This window comes from Oncorhynchus kisutch, linkage group LG18 (genome assembly GCF_002021735.2).
Source record: "Oncorhynchus kisutch isolate 150728-3 linkage group LG18, Okis_V2, whole genome shotgun sequence".
In the NCBI taxonomy this organism is placed as follows: Eukaryota; Metazoa; Chordata; class Actinopteri; order Salmoniformes; family Salmonidae; genus Oncorhynchus; species Oncorhynchus kisutch.
In genome coordinates this window covers 70,729,502-70,754,722 of record NC_034191.2, presented here as the reverse complement: position 1 = coordinate 70,754,722, position 25,221 = coordinate 70,729,502, and the positions used below count along the sequence as shown (strand labels likewise).

The window sequence follows — 25,221 nt, the reverse complement described above, 5'->3', positions numbered from 1 at the left end:
CTAGAAATATGATTTATAAAATGGTGGCACGCCACCAGTTGAGGCACATAACATCTTGGGGGAGAATGAAGTGAAAAGAGATGGCTCAGTTTAAAAACGTCCCCGGTGTTACAACAATACACTTGGGTGTGTTGCTCTCTCTTTCGCAAAACCACACCTTCACAGTCTTTCAGCACTTGAAATGCAGGAGGGAGGAGTGAGTGTGTGTGTGGGGGGGGGGGCTGCCTTCAGGCCTGCAAGTTCATACATGCCATACCTGGCTAAGCCTGGACTTAACACACACACTCAAATACAGTACACACACATACTCAAACACACATACATACCGCAAGTCCCAGAGACAAGACTCACGCCCTCGTCACAACTAGTAGCCCAACCCACCTGAAAATGTGTGTACATACGCACAGCACAGAGAACATAAAGAATAACACCCAAAGCATCTCCCAATCCTACAGTCATCTGGGTGAGCCTACAGTCATCTCCCAATCCTACAGTCATCTGGGTGAGCCTACAGTCATCTCCCAATCCTACAGTTATCTGGGTGAGCCTACAGTCATCTCCCAACCCTACAGTCATCTGGTTGAGTCTACAGTCATCTCCCAACCCTAGTCATCTGGGTGAGCCTACAGTCATCTCCCAACCCTACAGTCATCTGGGTGAGCCTACAGTCATCTCCCAACCCTACAGTCATCTGGGTGAGCCTACAGTCATCTCCCAACCCTACAGTCATCTGGGTGAGCCTACAGTCATCTCCCAACCCTACAGTCATCTGGGTGAGTCTACAGTCATCTCCCAACCCTACAGTCATCTGGGTGAGTCTACAGTCATCTCCCAACCCTACAGTCATCTGGGTGAGTCTACAGTCATCTCCCAACCCTAGTCATCTGGGTGAGCCTACAGTCATCTCCCAACCCTACAGTCATCTGGGTGAGTCTACAGTCATCTCCCAACCCTACAGTCATCTGGGTGAGTCTACAGTCATCTCCCAACCCTACAGTCATCTGGGTGAGTCTACAGTCATCTCCCAACCCTAGTCATCTGGGTGAGCCTACAGTCATCTCCCAACCCTACAGTCATCTGGGTGAGCCTACAGTCATCTCCCAACCCTACAGTCATCTGGGTGAGTCTACAGTCATCTCCCAACCCTAGTCATCTGGGTGAGCCTACAGTCATCTCCCAACCCTACAGTCATCTGGGTGAGCCTACAGTCATCTCCCAACCCTACAGTCATCTGGGTGAGTCTACAGTCATCTCCCAACCCTACAGTCATCTGGGTGAGTCTACAGTCATCTCCCAACCCTACAGTCATCTGGGTGAGTCTACAGTCATCTCCCAACCCTACAGTCATCTGGGTGAGTCTACAGTCATCTCCCAACCCTACAGTCATCTGGGTGAGTCTACAGTCATCTCCCAACCCTACAGTCATCTGGGTGAGTCTACAGTCATCTCCCAACCCTACAGTCATCTGGGTGAGTCTACAGTCATCTCCCAACCCTACAGTCATCTGGGTGAGTCTACAGTCATCTCCCAACCCTAGTCATCTGGGTGAGCCTACAGTCATCTCCCAACCCTACAGTCATCTGGGTGAGCCTACAGTCATCTCCCAACCCTACAGTCATCTGGGTGAGTCTACAGTCATCTCCCAACCCTAGTCATCTGGGTGAGCCTACAGTCATCTCCCAACCCTACAGTCATCTGGGTGAGTCTACAGTCATCTCCCAACCCTAGTCATCTGGGTGAGCCTACAGTCATCTCCCAACCCTACAGTCATCTGGGTGAGCCTACAGTCATCTCCCAATCCTACAGTCATCTGGGTGAGTCTACAGTCAGCTCCCAACCCTACAGTCATCTGGGTGAGTCTACAGTCATCTCCCAACCCTACAGTCATCTGGGTGAGTCTACAGTCATCTCCCAACCCTACAGTCATCTGGGTGAGTCTACAGTCATCTCCCAACCCTACAGTCATCTGGGTGAGTCTACAGTCATCTCCCAACCCTAGTCATCTGGGTGAGCCTACAGTCATCTCCCAACCCTACAGTCATCTGGGTGAGCCTACAGTCATCTCCCAACCCTACAGTCATCTGGGTGAGTCTACAGTCATCTCCCAACCCTAGTCATCTGGGTGACCTACAGTCATCTCCCAACCCTACAGTCATCTGGGTGAGTCTACAGTCATCTCCCAACCCTAGTCATCTGGGTGAGCCTACAGTAATCTCCCAACCCTACAGTCATCTGGGTGAGTCTACAGTCATCTCCCAACCCTACAGTCATCTGGGTGAGTCTACAGTCATCTCCCAACCCTACAGTCATCTGGGTGAGTCTACAGTCATCTCCCAACCCTACAGTCATCTGGGTGAGTCTACAGTCATCTCCCAACCCTACAGTCATCTGGGTGAGTCTACAGTCATCTCCCAACCCTACAGTCATCTGGGTGAGTCTACAGTCATCTCCCAACCCTACAGTCATCTGGGTGAGCCTACAGTCATCTCCCAACCCTACAGTCATCTGGGTGAGCCTACAGTCATCTCCCAACCCTACAGTCATCTGGGTGAGTCTACAGTCATCTCCCAACCCTAGTCATCTGGGTGAGCCTACAGTCATCTCCCAACCCTACAGTCATCTGGGTGAGCCTACAGTCATCTCCCAATCCTACAGTCATCTGGGTGAGTCTACAGTCATCTCCCAACCCTAGAGTCATCTGGGTGAGTCTACAGTCATCTCCCAACCCTACAGTCATCTGGGTGAGTCTACAGTCATCTCCCAACCCTACAGTCATCTGGGTGAGTCTACAGTCATCTCCCAACCCTACAGTCATCTGGGTGAGTCTACAGTCATCTCCCAACCCTAGTCATCTGGGTGAGCCTACAGTCATCTCCCAACCCTACAGTCATCTGGGTGAGTCTACAGTCATCTCCCAACCCTAGTCATCTGGGTGAGCCTACAGTCATCTCCCAACCCTACAGTCATCTGGGTGAGCCTACAGTCATCTCCCAACCCTACAGTCATCTGGGTGAGTCTACAGTCATCTCCCAACCCTACAGTCATCTGGGTGAGTCTACAGTCATCTCCCAACCCTACAGTCATCTGGGTGAGTCTACAGTCATCTCCCAACCCTACAGTCATCTGGGTGAGTCTACAGTCATCTCCCAACCCTACAGTCATCTGGGTGAGTCTACAGTCATCTCCCAACCCTACAGTCATCTGGGTGAGTCTACAGTCATCTCCCAACCCTACAGTCATCTGGGTGAGCCTACAGTCATCTCCCAACCCTACAGTCATCTGGGTGAGCCTACAGTCATCTCCCAACCCTACAGTCATCTGGGTGAGTCTACAGTCATCTCCCAACCCTACAGTCATCTGGGTGAGCCTACAGTCATCTCCCAACCCTACAGTCATCTGGGTGAGTCTACAGTCATCTCCCAACCCTACAGTCATCTGGGCGAGCTGCTTGTATTGTGTACACAGTGGATGTACACATCTGGGGAAAATGTGCTACTTCAGATATTTGCAGTCAGTCATTTCAGAAAAAAGCTGCTTGAAATGCGTCAAGCATCTCAACAAAAGTTTTGATGCTACGTGGTCTATCGAGTTAAACAAGGCTTGCAGGCCTATTATTTTTCAAGCGTATGAAATTGTGTATCCCTATGAGTAAGCGTTGCCCTGACCATAAGAACTGTAGCTTAGAGTATCTGTCTGGGTTCCACCACGTCTGAGGAGGAGACAGAACAGGAGAAACCACTGGAGGGGGGGTTCACCTAGCAGAGGGCCCAGACTCAGGCCCAGGCGGGAGGATACGCCTCTTCACAGCTCTCACCATAATGGGGCTCTTTGTACAGCCAAGAAGAATACACCCTTCATCTGGACTGGGGACTGAGGCTATCCCTCTCTCTCTCTCTCTCCCTCTCCCTCTCCCTCTCTCTCTCTCTCCTCTGTCTCTTCCCACTCACACACACAGACATCTACCGACCACACATGATTTGTGGCTGTCAAGACCTTTTCTTCCCTCCCCCTTGTAGAGGACTACCTCTGTGTGTGTGTGTGTGTGATACTAGATGGATCAGCTCAGCAGTGGTACCACCAGCTACTGTATCTATCTGTCCTTCTACATGGATCACCATGCAGCGTGTCCCCTTCCCCATCCTCCAACCCCTAACCCCCATCCTCCAAACCCTAACCCTAACCCCCATCCACCAACCCCCTCCCTCCCACCAACCCCTAACCCTAACCCCCATCCACCAACCCCGAACCCCCATCCACCAACCCCTGACCCCCCTCCCGCCAACCCCTAACCCATATCCACCAACCCCTGACCCCCTCCCGCCAACCCCTAACCCTAACCCCCTCCCTCCCTCCAATCCCTAACCCCCTCCCGCCAACCCCTAACCCCCATCCACCAACCCCCTCCCTCCAACCCCTAACCCCCTCCCTCCCTCCAACCCCTAACCCCCTCCCTCCAACCCATAACCCCCATCCTCCCCTTTCTTCAGCGTCACTCCTCTTGATGTTGCATGACATAACACTCCACAGTGAGGATTCAGGCCAAAGTACAAGGCCACACAACATCAGCCAACTGTTTGCCGGCACCGGCTCGCAACCGCCCCCTGAGCAGCCCAGTATCTACGCCCCTCCCATCCACATGGACACCGCCCCCCTTGCTTTCTGCCTCAGGCCAATCAGGGACTCCGCAGCCAGCTGTTTGCCCGGGCAGCACACGTGAATGACATCGGGCAGGTGGGGGGGGTGCTCTCGCAACTTTCACAACTCTGAGCAGCGGGGGGGCTATCCATGGAGCCTCCGGGGGTATGAGGCCGGCCGTGCAGCACAGCACCGTTCCTCTCAGCTACACTGAAACAACTCCGCCAGCAGCACCATCACACCATGTCCTGCCTGCCTCTCTCCCCCTTCTCCTCTACTACTCTCCTCCACCCCTCTCCTCTACTACTCTCCTCCACCCCTCTCCTCTACTACTCTCCTCCACCCCTCTCCTCTACTACTCTCCTCTACTACTCTCCTCCACCCCTCTCCTCTACTACTCTCCTCCACCCCTCTCCTCTACTACTCTCCTCCACCCCTCTCCTCTACTACTCTCCTCTACTACTCTCCTCCACCCTTCTCCTCCACCCCTCTCCTCCACCCCTCTCCTCTACTACTCTCCTCCACCCCTCTCCTCTACTACTCTCCTCCACCCTTCTCCTCCACCCTTCTCCTCCACCCCTCTCCTCCACCCTTCTCTCCATCCCTCTCCTCCACCCCTCCCCTCTACTACTCTCCTCCACCCCTCTCCTCTACTACTCTCCTCCACCCCTCTCCTCTACTACTCTCCTCCACCCCTCTCCTCCACCCCTCTCCTCTACTACTCTCCTCCACCCCTCTCCTCCACCCTTCTCCTCCATCCCTCTCCTCCAACCTTCTCCTCCACTCCTCTCCTCCACCCCTCTCCTCCACCCCTCTCCTCCATCCCTCTCCTCCAACCTTCTCCTCCACTCCTCTCCTCCACTCCTCTCCTCCACCCCTCTCCTCTACTACTCTCCTCTGAAATAAGAGTCACATTGTGTTTTTTTTTTCTCTTCCAGCTGCGCTGGGCTCTCTCTTCATGGGTTCTCTGCCTGCCTTACAGCCTGAGGACATGGGCTCCTACAAGGGAGTGATTCATCTGGAGGGTGGGATGTGATGAGGGTGGAGATGCTGTAACTTCACATAGAGCAGAGATTTTTGGGGGTCCCACAGAACAATCCCCCCCCCCCCCCCCCCCCCCCAATTCCCCCCCCCCCCACACACACATTGTCTATCTGTTAGCTCAAAGTAGGCAGTGATGGGGGGCTGTTGAATGTCAGACATTACTGAGAGCGGTAGAGCAAGTTGGGTGAATGAGCAGAGCAAGATCTGGGAGTTTGAAAATACTCTCTGGGGCTGAAAGTGTTAAAAGTCAACCCCCCCAGGGGGAGGTGGAGAATGGGCAGTAATGGCTAGTTACAGAGACAGCAAGCTCTGCTTCCCATGTGTTTAATAGTGATACTGGACAGCTAGCATCGCCTACTAGCATCGCCTACTAGCATCGCCTACTAGCATCGCCTACTAGCATCGCCTACTAGCATCGCCTACTAGCATCGCCTACTAGCATCGCCTACTAGCATCGCCTACTAGCATCGCCTACTAGCATCTAGGAGACTCCTCCTTTGAAGCCTGCCTCTCAAGGCTCCGAGCAAAGTGCCTCCTCGTCGAACACGGCCTGATAAAAAAAGTTAATGTTTACTGGGATAGAAGCGCTGGCTTAGGGAGTGCCAGAAGGATAAACTTTGACTAAATGTAGATGATTCTCTTTGTGAACTAGGCCTACTTCTCTCTGAAGCAAATCTTGGGTTCTGACTGTCACCAGTTTATTTCCCTCGTCTTCTGACAACAATTCCCCTAATGCTGCACACAGCGCTTATCATAATTATGAAAACCTGAAACAACATCCAGTATCCACCATTTCCTGTTCGGTGGAAGTCCAAAAGACCTTGCAGTCTTGTGGGATGGCCCATTTCCTCAGCAACGGATGAAATGAGAAGGGACGGGGATTATTTCCCCCCTCTGAGTTCTATTTATCCCTGACACCGTCCCTCCATCCTCTCAAAATGCCTCTGGTGGCATGCTATTCTACTTAGTCAGGCCTCACTAAAGGCATCTCAACCAGCATACACTTTTAGAATATGATAGTCGGGATTCATAAAAACTAAAACATCGCACTGAAACTACAGCTGTCAGAAGCAAACCAACTTTGTCATCTTACAAGAGGTAAGTATTAAGGTCTTATTCTTGAAAAATGTTTAAATCAACTAATGCTAATTCAGTAAGTCCCCCCCAAAAAATCTATGACAAAACCAACCAAATGGCAGTGCAGACATATGCTAATCTGATTCCTTAGGGGCCTTTAATTGTCATCATTGGAGTCTATCTTCACTCTGAGTCTCCAGTAGTGTCATTAGAGAGCTCAATAAGCATACCACTAGTCTCTGGGGCCTTACTGCACTGTTACAGTCTTCAACACTGGGGGGCTGACGGACTTGGCGACCTTGCTCAGAAACAGATAAGAACAGTGTCGAAGTGGAGACAGATCTAGACAGAACAGACCTGGAACAGCATCATCTTCCAGGCACGGTCTTGAGGGCTGAGGTTAAAGTTGGGATGTTTCGTGGTTTTGCGGTTCACCTTTCTGCAGTATTTGGTGACAAACAGGCAAAGTGTTTGTAGGTAGACATAGTATGGAAGAATGAATGATGGAGAAAGATTAACCTGGCCACTGGAAAAGATTGTTTTCCATTCTCCTCATGCATCTCAAAGCCTGTTCAATACCTAGTAGAGGAGGGAGTGCACTCTGCTCAGTTGCAAGTAGTTACATAAAGGGGTCAAAGTCTTCTCTTTTGTTCCGATGCTGCTGCTCTTTCGAAGGGGAACCGTAACCTGGTTTTCACCTGCTTACCAATGCCTGCTAGAGCTGGGAAAGATGTTTACTGTTCTCCTTGGATGGGGTTTATCATTTTTTCCACTGGTGTACCTGGGGGGGGGGGGGGGTGACCTTTAACCAGACTGACTGTCTGGTTAATGATAATGATGCTAATGCCCCTTTGAAGGAGGCGCCACAGCGAGGATGCTGGGAAGAGCACAGCTCAGGAGAGTGGTGGGGGGAAGGGGGAGGATGATAAAGGGTGTAACAAATAACTTTGCTGGTAAAACTTCGACCAACAGAATATTTTTACCGAAGTTAAAACTAACTTTTGCTCAAGGGGGGGGGCTAAAAAGTTTATCATTGACGTGCTCTTTTTGGGAGAGAGAAAACATTCCCCTGGGTGGTTGAAAGGGTTAACTGTGGGGCAGAGGTGGTCCTGTGTTGTTGCGTGAGTGTGTACGCCTGCTGTGAGATGGGTGGCGGCTGTGCAGCCTGTATGCATCACCGGTGTTGTTTGGGCAGGGTTTAAGGTAGGTCCCTCCATTGTTTGGGAGCTGCTCCTGTTGTGGGGGGTAGGGGGAGAAAAGGCCAGGTTTCAACCCAGAGAAAGGGCTGTGTTTCTGTCTTTGTGTGCCCTGCCTCCGGGGCTTGTCAAGAGAGAACCTGGTCTATCCCATCAACTAGACTCCCAAGGGGGAGCTGGAGAGGAGTGTTGGAGATGGGAGGTGGGGGAAGGATGACAGTGTAGTGTTAACTTCAGCTCAACTGGGAGGACACACCTCCCCTCTCCTCCCCATCCCCCAACTAAGCACCCACCCTCTCCCTCTCTTCTCCATCCCCCAACTAAGCACCCACCCTCTCCCTCTCTTCTGCATCCCCCAACTAAGCACCCACCCTCTCCCTCTCTTCTCCATCCCCCAACTAAGCACCCACCCTCTCCCTCTCTTCTGCATCCCCCAACTAAGCACCCGCCCTCTCCCTCTTTTCTCCATCCCCCAACTAAGCAGCCCCCCCCCCCCCCCCCCCCCCGTTGCACTCCTCCTCTCCATCTCTGCTCAGGACATAGGAGGTATTTTGGAAACAGTGGGAATCTTTATCCATTGTCCAATCTTAAAGTTGGCTCTAAACAAAACCTTTAATCTGATCAGTGAATTTTTCTTTTCATGACAGTGTTTTCTTCTGTAATGTAAGAGAGAAGCAGGTAGGGAGGGGTTGAGCTATAACAGGGTTCCCAACTGGACGCCAAGTTTTCATAGCAGAAAATATATACAGAATATGTTTTTTTATATTCATTGTTGGACATAAAATACTTAAAAGACCAGGAAAACAGCTCCAAGTAATTTCAATTTTGGACATGTGTTCCTAAGTATTCCCACGCATAATAGAGAGACACGTGATCGTATACAAATATAAGCAATGTTTGAAAGATTTTATTTTAGTGAAATATTTTATCTGTTTGGGCTTCTTGCGGTCAATTTGCAGTCTACAAATTATTTGCAATTATACTGAACAAAAACATAAACGCAACAGGTAAAGTGTTGGTGCCATGTATCATGAGCTGAAATAAAAGATTCCCACAATTTTACATACACACAAAATGCTTATTTCTAGCTAATTTTGTGCACAAATGTCTTTATATCCATGTTAGCGAGCATTTTTCCTTTATCAATATAATCCATCCACCTGACAGGTGTGGAATATCAAGAAGCAGATTAAACAGCATGATCATTACACAGGTGCACCTTGTGCTGCGGACAATAAAAAGCCACAGATGTCTCAAGTTTTGGAGCGTGCAACTGACTGCCAGAGCTGTTACCAGAGAATTGAATGTTAATTTCATAAGCCGCATCCAAAGTCGTTTTAGAGAATTTGGCAACTGAGAGAATCCAAACCACAGACCTAGTGTATCACGGTAGCCTAGCACCTCCACATCCGGCTTCTTCACCTGCGGGGTCATCTGAGACCAGCCATCCGGACAGCTGATGAAACTGACGAGTGTTTCTGTCTGTAATTTAAAAAAAACGAATTCTGATTGACTGGGCCTTGCTCTCCAGTGGGTGGGCCAGTCTCCCAAATGGGTGGGCCTATGACCTCCCAGGCCCACCCATGGCCTGCCCTGTCATGTGAAATCCATAGATTAGGGCCTAATGAATTTATTTCAGTTGACTGATTTACTTATATGAACTGTAACTCAGTAAAATCTTTGACATTGTTGCATGTTGCGTTTATATTTTTGTTCAGTATATGTTCTGGCCCCCCAAACATCCACCGAAGAAGGGAAAAGAAATTGGCCAGCGGCTGAATCTAGTTGATGATCCAATCCCTGTCCTATAACCTGATGTGAGAGACAAGCAGGCAGAGAGGGTTTGAGGCAGAACCGGTGTGGTCCAGTGTGGAACTGCATGACACAGTGTTACGTGTGTAACCACCGTCACAGAGATTACCCCCATCTTGTAAAATCAGTGGTTTGTCTGCGTCTCACGGCTGATGGTATTAGCATGTCTAGAAACAGGAGGGAACTTCAAAAGAAAAATGGAAACTCAAAACAGGAGTCCATCCAGTCAGTGGGAATGAAAGTTGTGTTTTTTTTATTTTTTTTAAGAAAAAGGTAAACAGTCAACTTAACTTCTGGGCATCCTCCAAACAAAACAAAAAATAGGCCACTATTCACATAAAGAATGAGTAGGCATTTAGACAAATAATGTGTTGTTTGATGTAGGCCTAGTTGAAAACTACTTAAAGGTGCTGAATCATTTCAAACAGGAAGACCAAGGATTTTATCCTATGTTGTCATGCAGACAGAGAGAGAGAGAAAGAGAGAGGGGGAGACTTAATTGAACCTTATCAGTAGAGTGGAGCCCCCAATCCCTAGCCCCCTCCCGCTCCTGTCTCCTCCTACACTAGGACCTCTCCCACCCCCCTCCCCCACCTCTCACGCAGCTTTGCTAAGGGATGCTTTCGAAGGTGTGTGTGTATGTGTGTGTGTGGGGGGGGGGGGGGGGGGGTATGTATTTTCGTGGCCAAGGAGGAGCGACAAACAACAGGTCTGGGGGCCTGTGCACTGGTCTCTATGGAGATGAGGTGTGTCCTGTGTGTTTGTAGAACAAACAATGGTACCTGATGAGGGGGAGGACGGCTAGAGTGTGTGTGTAAGGTGGTGACCACATCATATACACTGTGGGAATGGGAAAAGGAAGTGGTGGCTCAGTGTTTCTTCCAAGGATGCCCTTTTGAAGAGGCATTACGTGGGGCCAACCTAGCCGGATTAATAGGGATTACCACGGTAGAGTTGGGTTTAACAATTCAAATGGAAAGGAAATGTGATTATTGTCGTGTAATTCTATTCTAAAAAGCTCCTATACACCAGAAACCAAGGTATACAGAATAACACAACGTTTAGGCCTACTCGAGGTTTGGAAGTGTTGGCTAAAAGGAACACGTGGTAGAAAAATAGGAAACTGCAGGAAATGGCTCGGCTCGACATTCAGGATGAAGCCTCTGAAAGCTATTAGCATGTAGGCCACCCATTGGCAGAGTCACCTCTGACATCACTGGCAACATTGCCCAGCATGCACTACTCAGGTGGGGTGTCATTAGAGCAGCTCATCCTTCTATATTTACTGTCTCCGCGTGGCTAAGAGATAGACAGACTATCTATCTAACAGAGTCCTCTCTCGAAAAAACAATTCCAAATGTGTCCCTCAAAAGCGTCAGATGTGGAAAATCCACTGTACCTAGCCAGGGGCAGGGGCAGGGGCAAGGTAGGGACTAACGGGGCAGGAGGACCGAAGGAGGAGGCAACCTACTATGTGGTAGGACTAGGCTGTGTCCGTCCAGGCATCTCTCTAGTCCTGCAGACATACCAATCACCAATCAGTACCAACGTTTGAACGGATGTCACTTATTCTAGGTCCATCCATTTGAATACTTTTCTCTACACACCTATTTACATTCTGAAAACACAATATTAGGTGGCATTAAAAAATACAGTTTGCCTGAATATTTACCTCCACAAGTTCAAAAACTTTTATTTGCGGTAACTTCAATCTGGCTATGTGTTGATAAAATCAACATAACCTAAGTATGTTATATTTTCATGTTCTCTTCTCTTCCCAGCTCTCTCTCTCTCACACACAAAACTGGTTGGACCATGCTGTTGCCTTATGCACTTTTTTTCCTCTCCCTCTGTTCCTCCCTCCCTCCTCCCTCCCCTGTCTAGCTCCAGTGAGCAACAAGTGCTGCCTGTGAGTACCACCCCCTCCCCCTCCCCCTCCAACCTCCAGAAGCTATCTCAAATCCTCAGCCTGCGAGCAACTGCCAGCTGACAAAACTGTTTAGTCAGCATGAAAGACAGGGAGGGAGGGAGCGATGTGGGGCTAGACGAGAGAGAAAGAAAGTGTGAGAGAGAGATGTAGAGACAGAACAAGGAGGCAGAAAAGGGAGAGAGGGAAGTAGAGACAGAGCAAGGAGGCAGAAAAGGGAGAGAGGGAAGTAGAGACAGAGCAAGGAGGCAGAAAAGGGAGAGAGGGAAGTAGAGACAGAACAAGGAGGCAGAAAAGGGAGAGAGGGAAGTAGAGACAGAACAAGGAGGCAGAAAAGGGAGAGAGGGAAGTAGAGACAGAACAAGGAGGCAGAAAAGGGAGAGAGGGAAGTAGAGACAGAACAAGGAGGCAGAAAAGGGAGAGAGGGAAGTAGAGACAGAACAAGGAGGCAGAAAAGGGAGAGAGGGAAGTAGAGACAACAAGGAGGCAGAAAAGGGAGAGAGGGAAGTAGAGACAGAACAAGGAGGCAGAAAAGGGAGAGAGGGAAGTAGAGACAGAACAAGGAGGCAGAAAAGGGTGAGGGAGAGCAAGAGCGGGAGACATTCTTACTGCGCACTCTCCATTCAGCTCTCTCCCTCCCTCCCTCCCCCTCTCCCTCTCATTAACCCTTTCCTCTCCGAGACAGCCAACACAGTTTAGAGATGGCTGCTAGAGGCTAAAAGTAACACTCAAACCACAGCTAGGAAGACAATCCTCTCCATGGAAGGAGTATTTTGTGAGTAAACAGAGGACAATGGAACCGTATAAAGATTCCCCTACCTCCACTTCAACTCAAATAAACTATTGTAAACACAACAAGACAAAACTTTGTCTCCTTCATACGATGGAGTGAGTTGCTTGGAAACAGGCTGACTGAGGAGAGGAGGGGACAACTCTGGAGAGCCATTGTTGTTCCACTTCCTCCATCTCTTCCCCCACCACTTCGGAGAGGAGGCAGTTTCACTTCCTGTCTCCCCCATGCTTCACCCCTCCTCACCCCAGGTGCTGCTGCAGCCTCCATTTTCTAGCCTCTCTCTCCCTCTCCTCTCCCCTCCCCCTTGTGGCATTCTTTCACATCAGTGGCACAGCCGTCAAGTTAGACTTTGAACCCGAGGTAAATACCTGCTTTATTTGCAGCCTGTGCTGGAGGCTCGTGGTGGCCTGTGTGGCTGGGAAGGGTGTATGTTGGTGGTGTGTGTGTGTGTGTGTGGGGGGGGGGGGGGGGGGGCAACATGTATAGTGACAACTCAGAGCTGTGCAGAGGGATAAAGGACACGTAGGGCTCTGCACTGAGACAGGGCCGACATCACCCTGGTGCAGCGTTCCCGCTCTCCCTGCAGCTTATCAGTTAGACCCTGAACACACCCTGTGAGATGGATGACTTGGCCAATATTAACAACACACTTCTGTGGGTCGAGGAGAAAGAGGAGAACTATAGGACAATAAAGGTTCTACTTGGTTGTTATGGCAAGCGATGCTGGTAAAATAGGTCACTCATTTCCCATAACAAATAAAACATCCATTCATCCAACCAAGATCATGTTCACCAATGTAGGACGGATGGCATGGATTTTCTCGTAGTTGGTTGAAGGAGTTGTCCTGGCAGCAATCAATTAATCAAATTGTTTCCCGAATCCAACAACGTGATCCAATAGTACGTTGAGAGACAGGCCCCTAAACATTAGGACCTACTTTGCACATTAGCTGTGCAGCCAAGTGTCGCCTATAAAAAGCCATTGGTATTAATCTAGATTTGGGGCTTCTACCACAAATGTGTGACTGTGCCTACAAATATCATTGAGCCTATATTTACACTGGGTCCTAGACCACAGCCAGGATAAAGGGGGCTAACTATGGACTCACCCCAGGGACATGTTGTAATGTCTACTGTTAAGGTCCCTCCGTGTGTGTTTGTTAGTTGCAGCTTACATTCACACACCTGTAAAAGAACTCCATCCCTTACTCGGTCCCAATGAAAACCTCAGTTTAAAGCAGCCTACGTGCACACAATGTCAGCACCGACACTGTCCTACTTAGCTGCTCCGTCCACTTCTCAAATTTCCGCCATCTCACTTGGCTGTGTTACCGCATCCTCATTAAAGCACCCACACGTACCTTGAGCCTCATTCCATCAAGACATCAATAATGTTGGGTATGCCGCACATATTACAAGATGCAATACAGCATGTGTAGCCTAAATGAAATGTGTGCATTCTCTAGGAGTCAATGCTTAGTAACAACTGCATAATCAAAGAGGAAAAATACAAAATAAACATGTTATGAATTACTTCAATTTGCCATGTAGCATTTAGCAGTAACATACATTTGAGGTTGTAAGTCCTAAGCAAGGAAGGTTCGGGAGGAGGAGGGGTGAGGTGACACAGCGAGGCCGAACCCCAAGCTTGGATTCCATTTTGGAAACCATCTTCCTCAGGTTCCCTCTTTCCTCTTACATCTACAAGTAGAGTCCCTATGTCCCCTCCACGCCCTGCCGGCCGCGGGATGGAACCTAATCTTATCTAAAAAAGGCAGGTTAAAAATAGCCCTGGGGGCCAAAGGGGAGCCAAAGGGCCAGCCCATCTGTACCCTTGGGGAAACCACAACCCATCTCCACCAGGAAGAGAGGTAAGAAGAAGAAGTGTCTTCATTTTTTAATTTTGACCCGAGACCTTCAGTGTGTTCTGGGTGGTTCGCCCCATACACCCCCCTCCTATTCCATTGATTTAGCCTCAGTGAACAACAACCGGTTAACAGCTAAATGAGAGGCGATAAAAACGAGGAGGAGCCAGTGAGGACCTAATACCAATGCTCTGCATTGTTGAAGGGACTTGCCTGTCGGCTTGCCATCAGGGGACACTGTGTTTAAGTCGGTGTCTTTAGAGGATGGATGGGGTCTTATTAGGCTAAATGGCAGGCTAATGAGAGCATAAGGGACCCAAGGGGGTTGAAGGCTCTTAATTACCTCCCTCAGCATCCTCGTCTGGCCCAAAACTCAATGGGAGGAACGTTGATTAACTGACTTTTCGTCAAAGAACATATAAGATTAAATTATTCTCCTTTTAGTTCATCCAAACTCCTAAAAACTTGTGTTATCATTTTAGTGATGCTACAGAATGCCCCGTTTCACATCTGGACACAATGAAATGTTTAGTTGAAGGCTTAATCATTCCCTTGAGGAGCATATTTGTTTATTATTAAAACCATTTAGGCCTAAGACAAAACAAACAAACAGAAAGCATTACATTAAAGACATTAAAGACATAGGCATGGATATGTTTTAACTATCACATCGAATTGCAGAGACGAAACATCACAAGATGGCAGGAAGTCAAACAATTGCCATTTCTAACTAGGAGAGTAAGACAGAGAGTAAGAACTTACTTGAGTAAGATCCAAGTACAACCAACAGCTTAAACCAGAAATATCCATTTAGACTTCCGAGGTGTATAACTAGGCTACAACTGGTCCACATCATATTAAATGAAATATTATTTTTGCACTCAGAGCATCCCACATCAAGGATTGAAAACTGTTCAAAGTGACTTCCTTGTATAAACGGAGACCCATAGCGAGTCTATTTTGTCAACACACTAGAGTCATGAGTACAAATAATGCAGTGGATTTGGAGACTTTGTGGAGGGTGGAGAGCTGAGGACATACAAAGGGGACATCCTCTACTTAAGTGTGGTTCCACGTTGATCAACTATCTCTAGGCTCAGAATTCAATAGAAAATAGCTGGTCAAATTAAACGGTTCATCATTTATTTATTCAACCACATCATTTATATAATGTCCTCCAAACAGAGCGTGATCATTTGAGGGATGATTACATTATTATTCCAAAAAAACTCAACTGTCTTCTTGGCAGTGCAAGAGCATCTTCCTCTTATCCAGTCTACTATTTCATATGCACTTTACTGTGACTGCAGGGCCTAAACCAGGACAGGCTCATCATCATCTTTCTGTACCACAGAAAAACAACTTTTTTTAAACAAATGTTATGTCTCTTTCCTATATTAAGCCCCCCTCAATACATGCTTACCCCACCCCCACCCTCACACCATCATCATCTTCCGGTCATGTCTTGGTTTGAGTCGTTAGTTTCACCGCACATTTAACCTTTCAGTAGCCCATTTCTTCATCTCAAATTCACCTAACATCTTTGTTAGAGAGTACTGAATTGGATGGTGAATTTCCCTACAGCGAAATGACTGCGTTTGATCCGACTGTCGCCGTAGGCCTACTCGTCTACAGTGTAGAATTTCGTAATGGAATGCGAACTGCTCATCCGGATCGGCACTCTCCTCCCTGTCTCCTTCCAAGTGATCAGAGAGCTCGAGAGAAGAGGAACATCGACCAGCAAGCTCCAAAACCGTGTTGCTTCTATTTTCAACCACCGACAAAATAGTCGACAGTGCAAATATCAACAGATCATCTCTCCATCGCCAGACAACATGGTGTAAACAAAACAACAATGTAGACACAAAGTTACACTTTTACCCAATGCTGTTCTATGCGCACAGCAGTCAACGAGACCAAGGGACGAAGGCAAAAAGAAGGGAAAAAATGCCTAGCAACCATTATCTAACCAGGTCGCGCTACGTTGCAGTTCCCCAAGAGTGAAACGCATCAATTCATCACTTTTTGAGCGTCTAAAAGAGCTAAAAAATAAATAAAAAATACCCATGAATGATCCCAAATAAACACTGTACACATCAACCATGCATTTTGCATCATTCTCGTTGTAGATAATGCGAAATAAATTCATTTCCATAAAGTCGATTATAATAATTAAATAATGTTTAAAAAAAGGTGAGAAATACTGATAGAGGTGTTTATTCTCGTAATGATGAATGAGGAAAACTATAGACTAGTAGGATATCACGCTTCATGATGAGTAGGAAGAACTGCTTCGGTTTATTTAATAAACAATTAAAGATGGAATCGTGTCAAATCATTGAATTGTAACATTTTAACATACAGACAGACAGACTACTGTTGAAAAACAAATAAGTTTCGTAAACGTCTCTGCAAGGTCAAAATGTAGCTAGCTATACCGACACATGGCCACTAAGCTGTAGCTAGGCTTCGATCAAAGTGCACTGAAGATATGGATGCTCGAGTGCAGCAACAGGCGGCTAGTTAGCTAGCAGACTTTGAACCTCCTCGAACCCCCATCATTAAAAACACTTTACCGAGGGGGGGGAAGTCAGAACTCCAACAATTAATGTTGATTTAAAGAGGGAATGAGTAGCTAAATATACTTCGCTGGTTACAAATAATAATATAAGGAAGAGACATTCCACCGCTCATGATGAGCATCAGGTCCTTAGCGAAAGTAGGAAGCAAATGGGAGTTGCGAAAACTATCCTATCCACATCTCCTTTCGAACTTTAACAACTTTATGTCACAACAACAGTAAACTTCGCCAAACACTCAATTACCATCGCATATCGACTAAACCAGACAAATAAGGCAGACTTAAGAGAATACGCCGAGGAGCTAGGTACTTACGTTCGACTTTGTTGGGGTTGGGCTGCTTGCGCCGAGACATACTGATGATGGTGAATGGTGATGATGGGCTAAGAAAAAAAAAGAAGCTGCAAAGTTGTTCCGGAGAGGAATCAAAATGGCGTTACTGAGGATGTGCAAAGTTAGACAACTTTGTTCCCCTCTCTTTCTTCCAAATTCCTAAAGAGGAAGAAAGAGTTGAGAGACGAGAGGAAAACACTTATTTCGCTTTCCTCTCTGGCCGTCCCCAAAGCGCTGCTCTCTCCTCTCCCCTAAACCTGATAAGTAAGACGCATCACGTGTTGCTCCTGCTAGTCTCCAAGGGGACGTGTTACTGAGGCTGCTGCCACTAGACTTGAGCCAGTAAGCATCTCTACAGGAGGGGTCTCAAAAGAGCAAAACGTTTTATCGAGCGGCGTGGTACCAATGACTGCGTGGTACCCTCAACATAAAACTCTGAGAGAGGAAGTGCACGCGGAGGAAACTCAAGCACTTTAAAGTTCTAGAACTTGGTTGTTGATCTACATTTACACACCTATCATTTAAAAATGAGTGTGATTATTAAATTATGTTTAAGTAGATACAGGACGCAGTGATGGATTCACAAGCAACCAGTATTTAACTAGTTTCAAAAGTTGCATTTAGTTTCAACTGGTGCCTGCGTACTCCCCACATTCCTCCAAGCCCTCATCTCTGGATACAGACCCCTCCCCGCGTCTATGCTCATCAACCACTGGCCGAGAAGCATTTCCCTCCCCTCTATGCAACTCAGCTGGTAGGAGTCTACGCAGCCCTGATTCACACTGTCTGGGCCACATTGAGATGGAGTCAGATATTTGTCTACATTGCTAGTATTTCCAGTATTTCCAACTTTTCGAGCATTTTGTGTAATTATTATATCTAAATTAGTCTAGACAAACTACTTTCATTAAGGACAAATGCACTGAAGAGTAAATGTGATATTTTGGTGGGTATGACTTGATAAGGACAGCAATGGAGTTGGAAAGAGCACAAACAGATCTGGGACCAGGCTAAGACGATAGGCCTAGCCCAAAGAGAGATTAGTCATTGTGACTTCCTTCAGTTGATTAGATCCAACCTAAACTTAATTTGATTAGAAGTGTGTGACAATCATCAACATGTTTGGTCACACCACCATATTTGCACCCCAACTCTCCTCCATAATTGCCAAACAAAAAGTGATGCTTTAGGAACGTTAATAAGGATGCTACATGGGCTGTCATTTGTTGACATCAAAATATTCTAGTAAAGCTAAACTCTCTAGGCTTTGCGTCCACATGTGCTCAATAAACCCAACTGAATGGAAAAGACGGGCACCAAATAAAATAAGGAAATTAGATGGTGCTTATATTTCCTATAAGGCATATAGCTAGATCTACACTATGGCATGGGAAGTGGACTCATCTCAGTAGACCACTTTTGAGGTCTTAAAACATCTAGCAAACATTTGATTTTGGGACTGAGAGCGTATTTGCATATCTAAAATCACAGAAGATACCTAAGATATTTCACAAGGCTAAGTAAAAGAAAGATGGTCATTGGGGAGCTGTTCGATTTTAGGCTATAATGTTTATGTTACACATGTGTGCATCAATTTAGTTTTAATGTGGATCAATTTAGGTTTATAAAAAAATATGCTGACCTGAGTGTTTAACACACACACACAAACACACAAGTGCTATTCACTTACCTGAAGGAACTACTCACAGTATCAGCCTCATGAGCCTGAGATGAATAGTATTTACATTATACCACTAATCCAATCAATTGTTTTCTTTCAAATTCAAATCAAACTATTGACAAGCAATTAGCACATTTAGTTTCAAGTTGCTGGGCATGCTTGCCTGATGCACAAACATGTTGGCTCTCCCCTAGGGTGATATCACTCGTTGTTATCAAGTGCTTGCATGCAACAACAAACAAATCTATATTATACATCTAGGTTGCGCAAACGTTATGGTCTTCCATTGAAACACTCAAATAGGCATTTTAAAAAGACACTCAATTTCATCACTTTGACTTTCAAGAGACTGTAGCCTACATTGCGGTCAAAAAAGTAGTTTGTGTGCGCGCGGACGCGCGTATTTTAGTTGACAAAAGTGGCAGCGTGCCCATAGAGATCCCAATAAATGACCGATTCTGAGTGTGCCTTTCTGCTTTCACAAAACACAGCAAAATGAGTGTGATCTTATTTATTGAACGTAACCAAGGCTTCAACCCCGTTGCTAAGGAACAACCATCCCCACTTCGACAACAACAAAAGGGTGGATTCCATCGTGTGTGAGGCGGCCTCAGCATCGCACATTCTGTAAAACAAGTTCCAGACGGGTCTGAGCCGCGCGCGAGCGTATATCTGCAAAAGAGTCGAACAAGTTGATAACACTCGACGCATATGGGTCACCATGTTTGAACTTGAAGAACCAGGCCATTTAACGCTGGCCTACAAACTATAATTACACTGTGTTTGACTATACACCTGTTGGTTGTTTGGGGGATGACAAGTACATGCTGCACTTACTCAATTGGCTGTGAACTGTCTGCCAGTTTTTTTTTCCATCTATAGGGCCTATTTAACAGTTTACTTTTTTCCTCATTTTTTTGTATTTTTTTGTGTTCTATAAATTTACTTTGTGTTTAAAGAACGTGTATGAATTACAGTAATTCGAGTTGTCAAACTAAGATGTTGGCCTGGCTGGCTCCAGCATGTGCTTAGAAGAAAAATGCATAGATAAGGAAGGACAGGGGGAGTGGTGAAAAACCGGTTTCAGTTGGTGACAGAACAGATGACTTGTAGGTAACAGTTGTTTTCATTGCAGCCTGCATGGCACTGAAGCTGCACAGAGAGTAGGGCAACTTGTAAATGCTCTCTTTATAACTTGCAGATTTGGATACTGTGTTCCAAGGCGCAATATGCACAAACAAATGGTGTGCAAGCACTTATTTGTGGCAGTATGATTACACATAAATCACAATTTGGTTATGTCTATAATATCCCTGAGCCCAGAGAGAAAGGTTACTGATTGAAGTGCATAGTCTACCTTAGTGGCAATTCATAAAAGAGCTTGGATGGAAGACATGGAAATTATACTCAGGAAAGGTGAAGAGAATAACAACAATTATAAGGGGCAACTATATGTTAGCCACAAGTGCAAGAATGTCCTCTCCCTCTAACATCTCTTGTTAGGATTTTGCAGAAATGACAGGTCATGCAATAAATAGAGCTTGACTCACTCTTCCTTAGTCGTCTCTTTGCCAACAGATGTTTTTTCAAAAACATTTCAGGAACTCTGATTTAATCCCATTGATTGAATTACGCCCACTACTCTACCCTGCACATTAGACTGCTGCCCTATGTACAGTACATAGTCATTGAACAATGGAAACTTTAATCATGTTTACATACTGTTTTACTACCAGTGCCTTGGGAAAGTATTCAGACCTCTGGACTTTTTTCACATTTTGTTAGGTTACAGCCTTATTCTAAAATTGATTAAATTGTTTTTTTTTCCCCATCATCAGTCTACACACAGTACCCCATAATGACAAAGCAAAAATAGGTTTTTCGAAATATAACATTTACATAAGTACTCAGTACTTTGTTGAAGAACCTTTGGCAGTGAATACAGCCTAGAGTCTTCTTGGGTATGACTCTACAAACTTGGCACACCTGTATTTGGGGAGTTGCTCCCATTCTTCTCTGTAGATCCTAACAAGCTCTGTCAGGTGGAATGGGGATCGTTGCTGCACATCTATTTTCAAGTCTCTCCAGAGATGTTTGATCCGGTTCAAGTCTGGGCTTTGGCTGGGCCACTCAAGGACATTCAGAGACTTGTCCCAAAGCCATTCCTGCATTGTCTTGGCTTTGTGCTTAGGGTCATTGTCCTGTTGGAAGGTGAATGTTCTCCCCAGTCTGATGTCCTTAGAGCTCCGGAGCAGGTTTTCATCAAGGATCTCTCTGTACTTTGCTCCATCCATCTTTGCCTCGATCCTGTCTAGTCTCCCAATCCCTGCCACTGAAAAACATCCCCACAGCATGATTCTGCCACCACCATGCTTCATCGTAGGGATGGTGCCAGGTTTCCTCCACATGTGACGCTTGGCATTCAGGCCAAATAGTTCAATCTTGGTTTCATCCATTGGTGTAAAATACTTAAGTAAAAATACTTTAAAGTAGTACTTAAGTCGTTTTTTGGGGTATCTGTATTTTACTATTTATATTTTTGACAACTTTTACTTTTACTTCACTAAAATGTGGCCGTTTGCTTTACTTAATATAAGGAATTTGAAATGATTTATACTTGTACTTTTACTTTTGATACTTAAGTATATTTTAGCGATGACATTTACTTTGATACTTAAGTATATTTAAAACCAAATACTTTTAGACTTTTACTCAAGTAGTTTTTTACTGGGTGACTTTCACTTTTACTTTAGTCATTTTCTATTAGGGTATCTTTACTTTTACTCAAGTATGACAATTGGGTACCTTTTCCACCACTGGTTTCATCAGACCAGAGAATCTTGTTTCTCATGGTATGAGAGTCTTTAGGTGCCTTTTGGCAAACTCCAAACGGCCTGGCATGCGTCTTTTACTGAGGAGTGGCTTCTCTACCATAAAGGCCTGATTGGTGAAGTGCTGCAGAGATGGTTGTCCTTCTGCAAGGTGCTCCCATCTCCACAGACGAACTCTAGAGCTCTGTCAGAGGGACCATCGGGTTCTTGGTCACCTCCATGATAAAGGCCCTTCTCCCCCAATTGCTCAGTTTGGACGGGCAGGCCCGGCTCTAAGAAGAGTCTTGGTGGTTCCAAACTTCTTCCATTTAAGAATGATAGAGACCACTGTGTTCTTGTGGACCTTCAATGCTGCAGAAATGTTTTGGTACCCTTCCCGAGATCTGTGCCTCGACACAATTCTGTCTCGGAGGTCTACGGATAATTCCTTCGACCTCATGGCTTGATATTTGCTCTGACATGCACTGTCAACTGTGGGATCTTATATAGACAGGTGTGCCACTTTACAAATCATGTCAAATCAATTGAATTTACCATAGGTGGACTCCAATCAATTTGTAGAAACATCTCAAAGTGTCAAGGGGTCTGAATACTTTCCGAAGGCACTGTATATAGTGTATTCTAGCCATGGCTCATCCTCTATAACTACTGATGTACACACCTTTTCTATTCATATGGAAGGTTGCAAGTTCAAACCCCCGAGCTGACAAGGTACAAATCTGTCGTTCTGCCCCTGAACAGGCAGTTAACCCACTGTTCCTAGGCCGTCATTGAAAATAAGAATTTGTTCTTAACTGACCTGCCTGGTTAAATAAAGGTAAAATAAAAAATAAAAATATACTGTCCATACTGTCTATACACTCCATTCACATACATATATATTTATTTATATTCTCTTCTTTGATATGTATTTATATTCCAGACTCTGACATGTATTTATATTCCAGACTCTGACATGTATTTATATTCCAGACTCTGACATGTATTTATATTCCAGACTCTGACATGTATTTATATTCCAGACTCTGACATGTATTTATATTCCAGACTCTGACATGTATTTATATTCCAGACTCTGACATGTATTTATATTCCAGACTCTGACATGTATTTATATTCCAGACTCTGACATGTATTTATATTCCAGACTCTGACATGTATTTATATTCCAGACTCTGACATGTATTTATATTCCAGACTCTGACATGTATTTATATTCCAGACTCTGACATGTATTTATATTCCAGACTCTGACATGTATTTATATTCCAGACTCTGACATGTATTTATATTCCAGACTCTGACATGTATTTATATTCCAGACTCTGACATGTATTTATATTCCAGACTCTGACATGTATTTATATTCCAGACTCTGACATGTATTTATATTCCAGACTCTGACATGTATTTATATTCCAGACTCTGACATGTATTTATATTCCAGACTCTGACATGTACTTATATTCCAGACTCTGACATGTACTTATATTCCAGACTCTGACATGTACTTATATTCCAGACTCTGACATGTACGTATATTCCAGACTCTGACATGTACGTATATTCCTGACTCTGATATGTATATTCCTGACTCTGATATGTATATTCCTGACTCTGATATGTATATTCCTGACTCTGATATGTATATTCCTGACTCTGATATGTATATTCCTGACTCTGATATGTATATTCCTGACTCTGATATGTATATTCCTGACTCTGATATGTATATTCCTGACTCTGATATTGCTCGTTCAGATATGTCTTAATCTCGTTATTTCTTTCTTCTGTCTATTGTTTTGTATTGCTAGATATTGCTGCACTGTTGGAGCTAGAATCATAATGTAACGGTCTTCTTGTGGTGAAGGAGAGGAGGACCAAAATGCAGCGTGGTGGTTATTCATGTTCCTTTAATAAAGACTATACATGAATAAACTAACAAAACAATAAATGTGTGAAAACCTAAACAGTCCTATCTGGTGCAAACAGAGACAGGAACAATCACCCACAAACACACAGTGAAACCCAGGCTACCTAAATATGGTTCCCAATCAGAGACAATGACTAACACCTGCCTCTGATTGAGAACCATATCAGGCCAGACACAGAAATAGACAAACAAGACATCCAACATAGAATGCCCACTCAGATCACACCCTGACCAACCAAAACATACAAAGCAAACTATGGTCAGGGTGTGACAGTGTACCCCCCCCCCGGGGGACTCCGGCCGCAAAACCTGAACCTATTGGGGAGGGTCTGGGTGGGCATCTGTCCGCGGTGGCGGCTCTGGTGCTGGACGTGGCCCCCACTTCACCGTAGTCTTAGTCCCCCACCTTGTCCGCTTCCGTGGCCTCCTAGCCACGGCGACCCTACTTAATGACCCCACTGGACAGAGGGGCGGCAGCTCGGGACAGAGGGGCAGGGGCTCTGGCGCCTCTGGGCTGAGGGGCTCTGGGCTGAGGGGCTCGCGCCGGACAGGCGGGAGACCCCGGCAGCAGCGCCGGACAGGCGGGAGACCCCGGCAGCAGAGCCGGACAGGCGGGAGCACCTGCAGGGAGGAGACAGAGAGACAGCCTGGTGCGTGGGGCTGCCACAGGAACCACCAGGCTGGGGAGACCTTCAGGAGGCTTGGTGTTAGGAGGAGGCACCTGAAGGACCGGGCTGTGGGGGAGCACTGGAGCTCTGGTGCGCAACCTTGGCACCACTTCCCCAGGCTGGACAACTCTAGCCCGGACCCTCCAGAGTGCAGGCACAGGTTGAACCGGGCTGTGGGTAAGCACGGGAGATCTAGTGCTTACTACACACACACACACACACCTCTCCCTTATGCTCCACTCCCACATTTGCCCGGCACGAGCGGAGCGCAGGCAGAGGACCCAGCGCCCCGGAGACACAGCACGCAGAGCCGGCGCAGGATACCCTGGACCAAAACTGTGTACCGGCGACCAGACCCGCTGAGCAGGCACCATATGCCCTGGCTCGATGCCCGCACTCGCATGACACTCTCGGGGGGCTGCCCTACAGCGCACCGGGCACGTACTGGCGACACCGTGCGCTTTACCGCATAACACGGTGCCTGACCAGTAACGCGCTGCTTATAATAAGCACGAGGAGTGAGCTCAGGTCTGCTACCTGGTTTAGCCCCACACCTCGTCTGCCCCCCCCCCCCCAAAACTGTTTTTGGGGCTGCCTCTCGTACCTGTCGCGCTGCCGTGCTGGCGTCGCCAACCTCATTCTCCTGTAACCTTCCTCGCACTGCTCCATCGAATCCCAGGCGGGCTCCGGCACTCTCCCTGGGTCGACCGCCCACCTGTCTATCTCCTCCCAAGTTGTGTAGTCCTGTGATACTGGCCGCTGTTGTTGCTGCTGCTGCTGCTGTCGTCGCTGTCTTTTACCACGCCGCTTGGTCCTTGGTTGGTGGGTGATTCTGTCACGGTCGTC

General features: G+C 46.7%; 1 protein-coding gene across 3 annotated transcripts in view; it reads right to left on the bottom strand.

Annotated features, from left to right (window-relative positions):
• The window catches only part of LOC109909836 (ras-responsive element-binding protein 1-like), a 69,596-nt gene extending 51,919 nt beyond the window's left edge, over nt 1-17,677 (bottom strand). Inside the window, exon 1 of one of the 3 annotated variants that reach the window (XM_031796698.1) lies at nt 17,245-17,677. In XM_031796698.1, the coding sequence (XP_031652558.1) occupies nt 17,245-17,284 (40 nt within the window). In that variant the 5' untranslated portion in view covers nt 17,285-17,677. The remainder of the gene's footprint in view (nt 1-17,244) is intronic. The other 2 variants (XM_031796701.1, XM_031796699.1) reach the window with 2 other exon arrangements.
• Nucleotides 17,678-25,221: the final 7,544 nt, after the last annotated feature.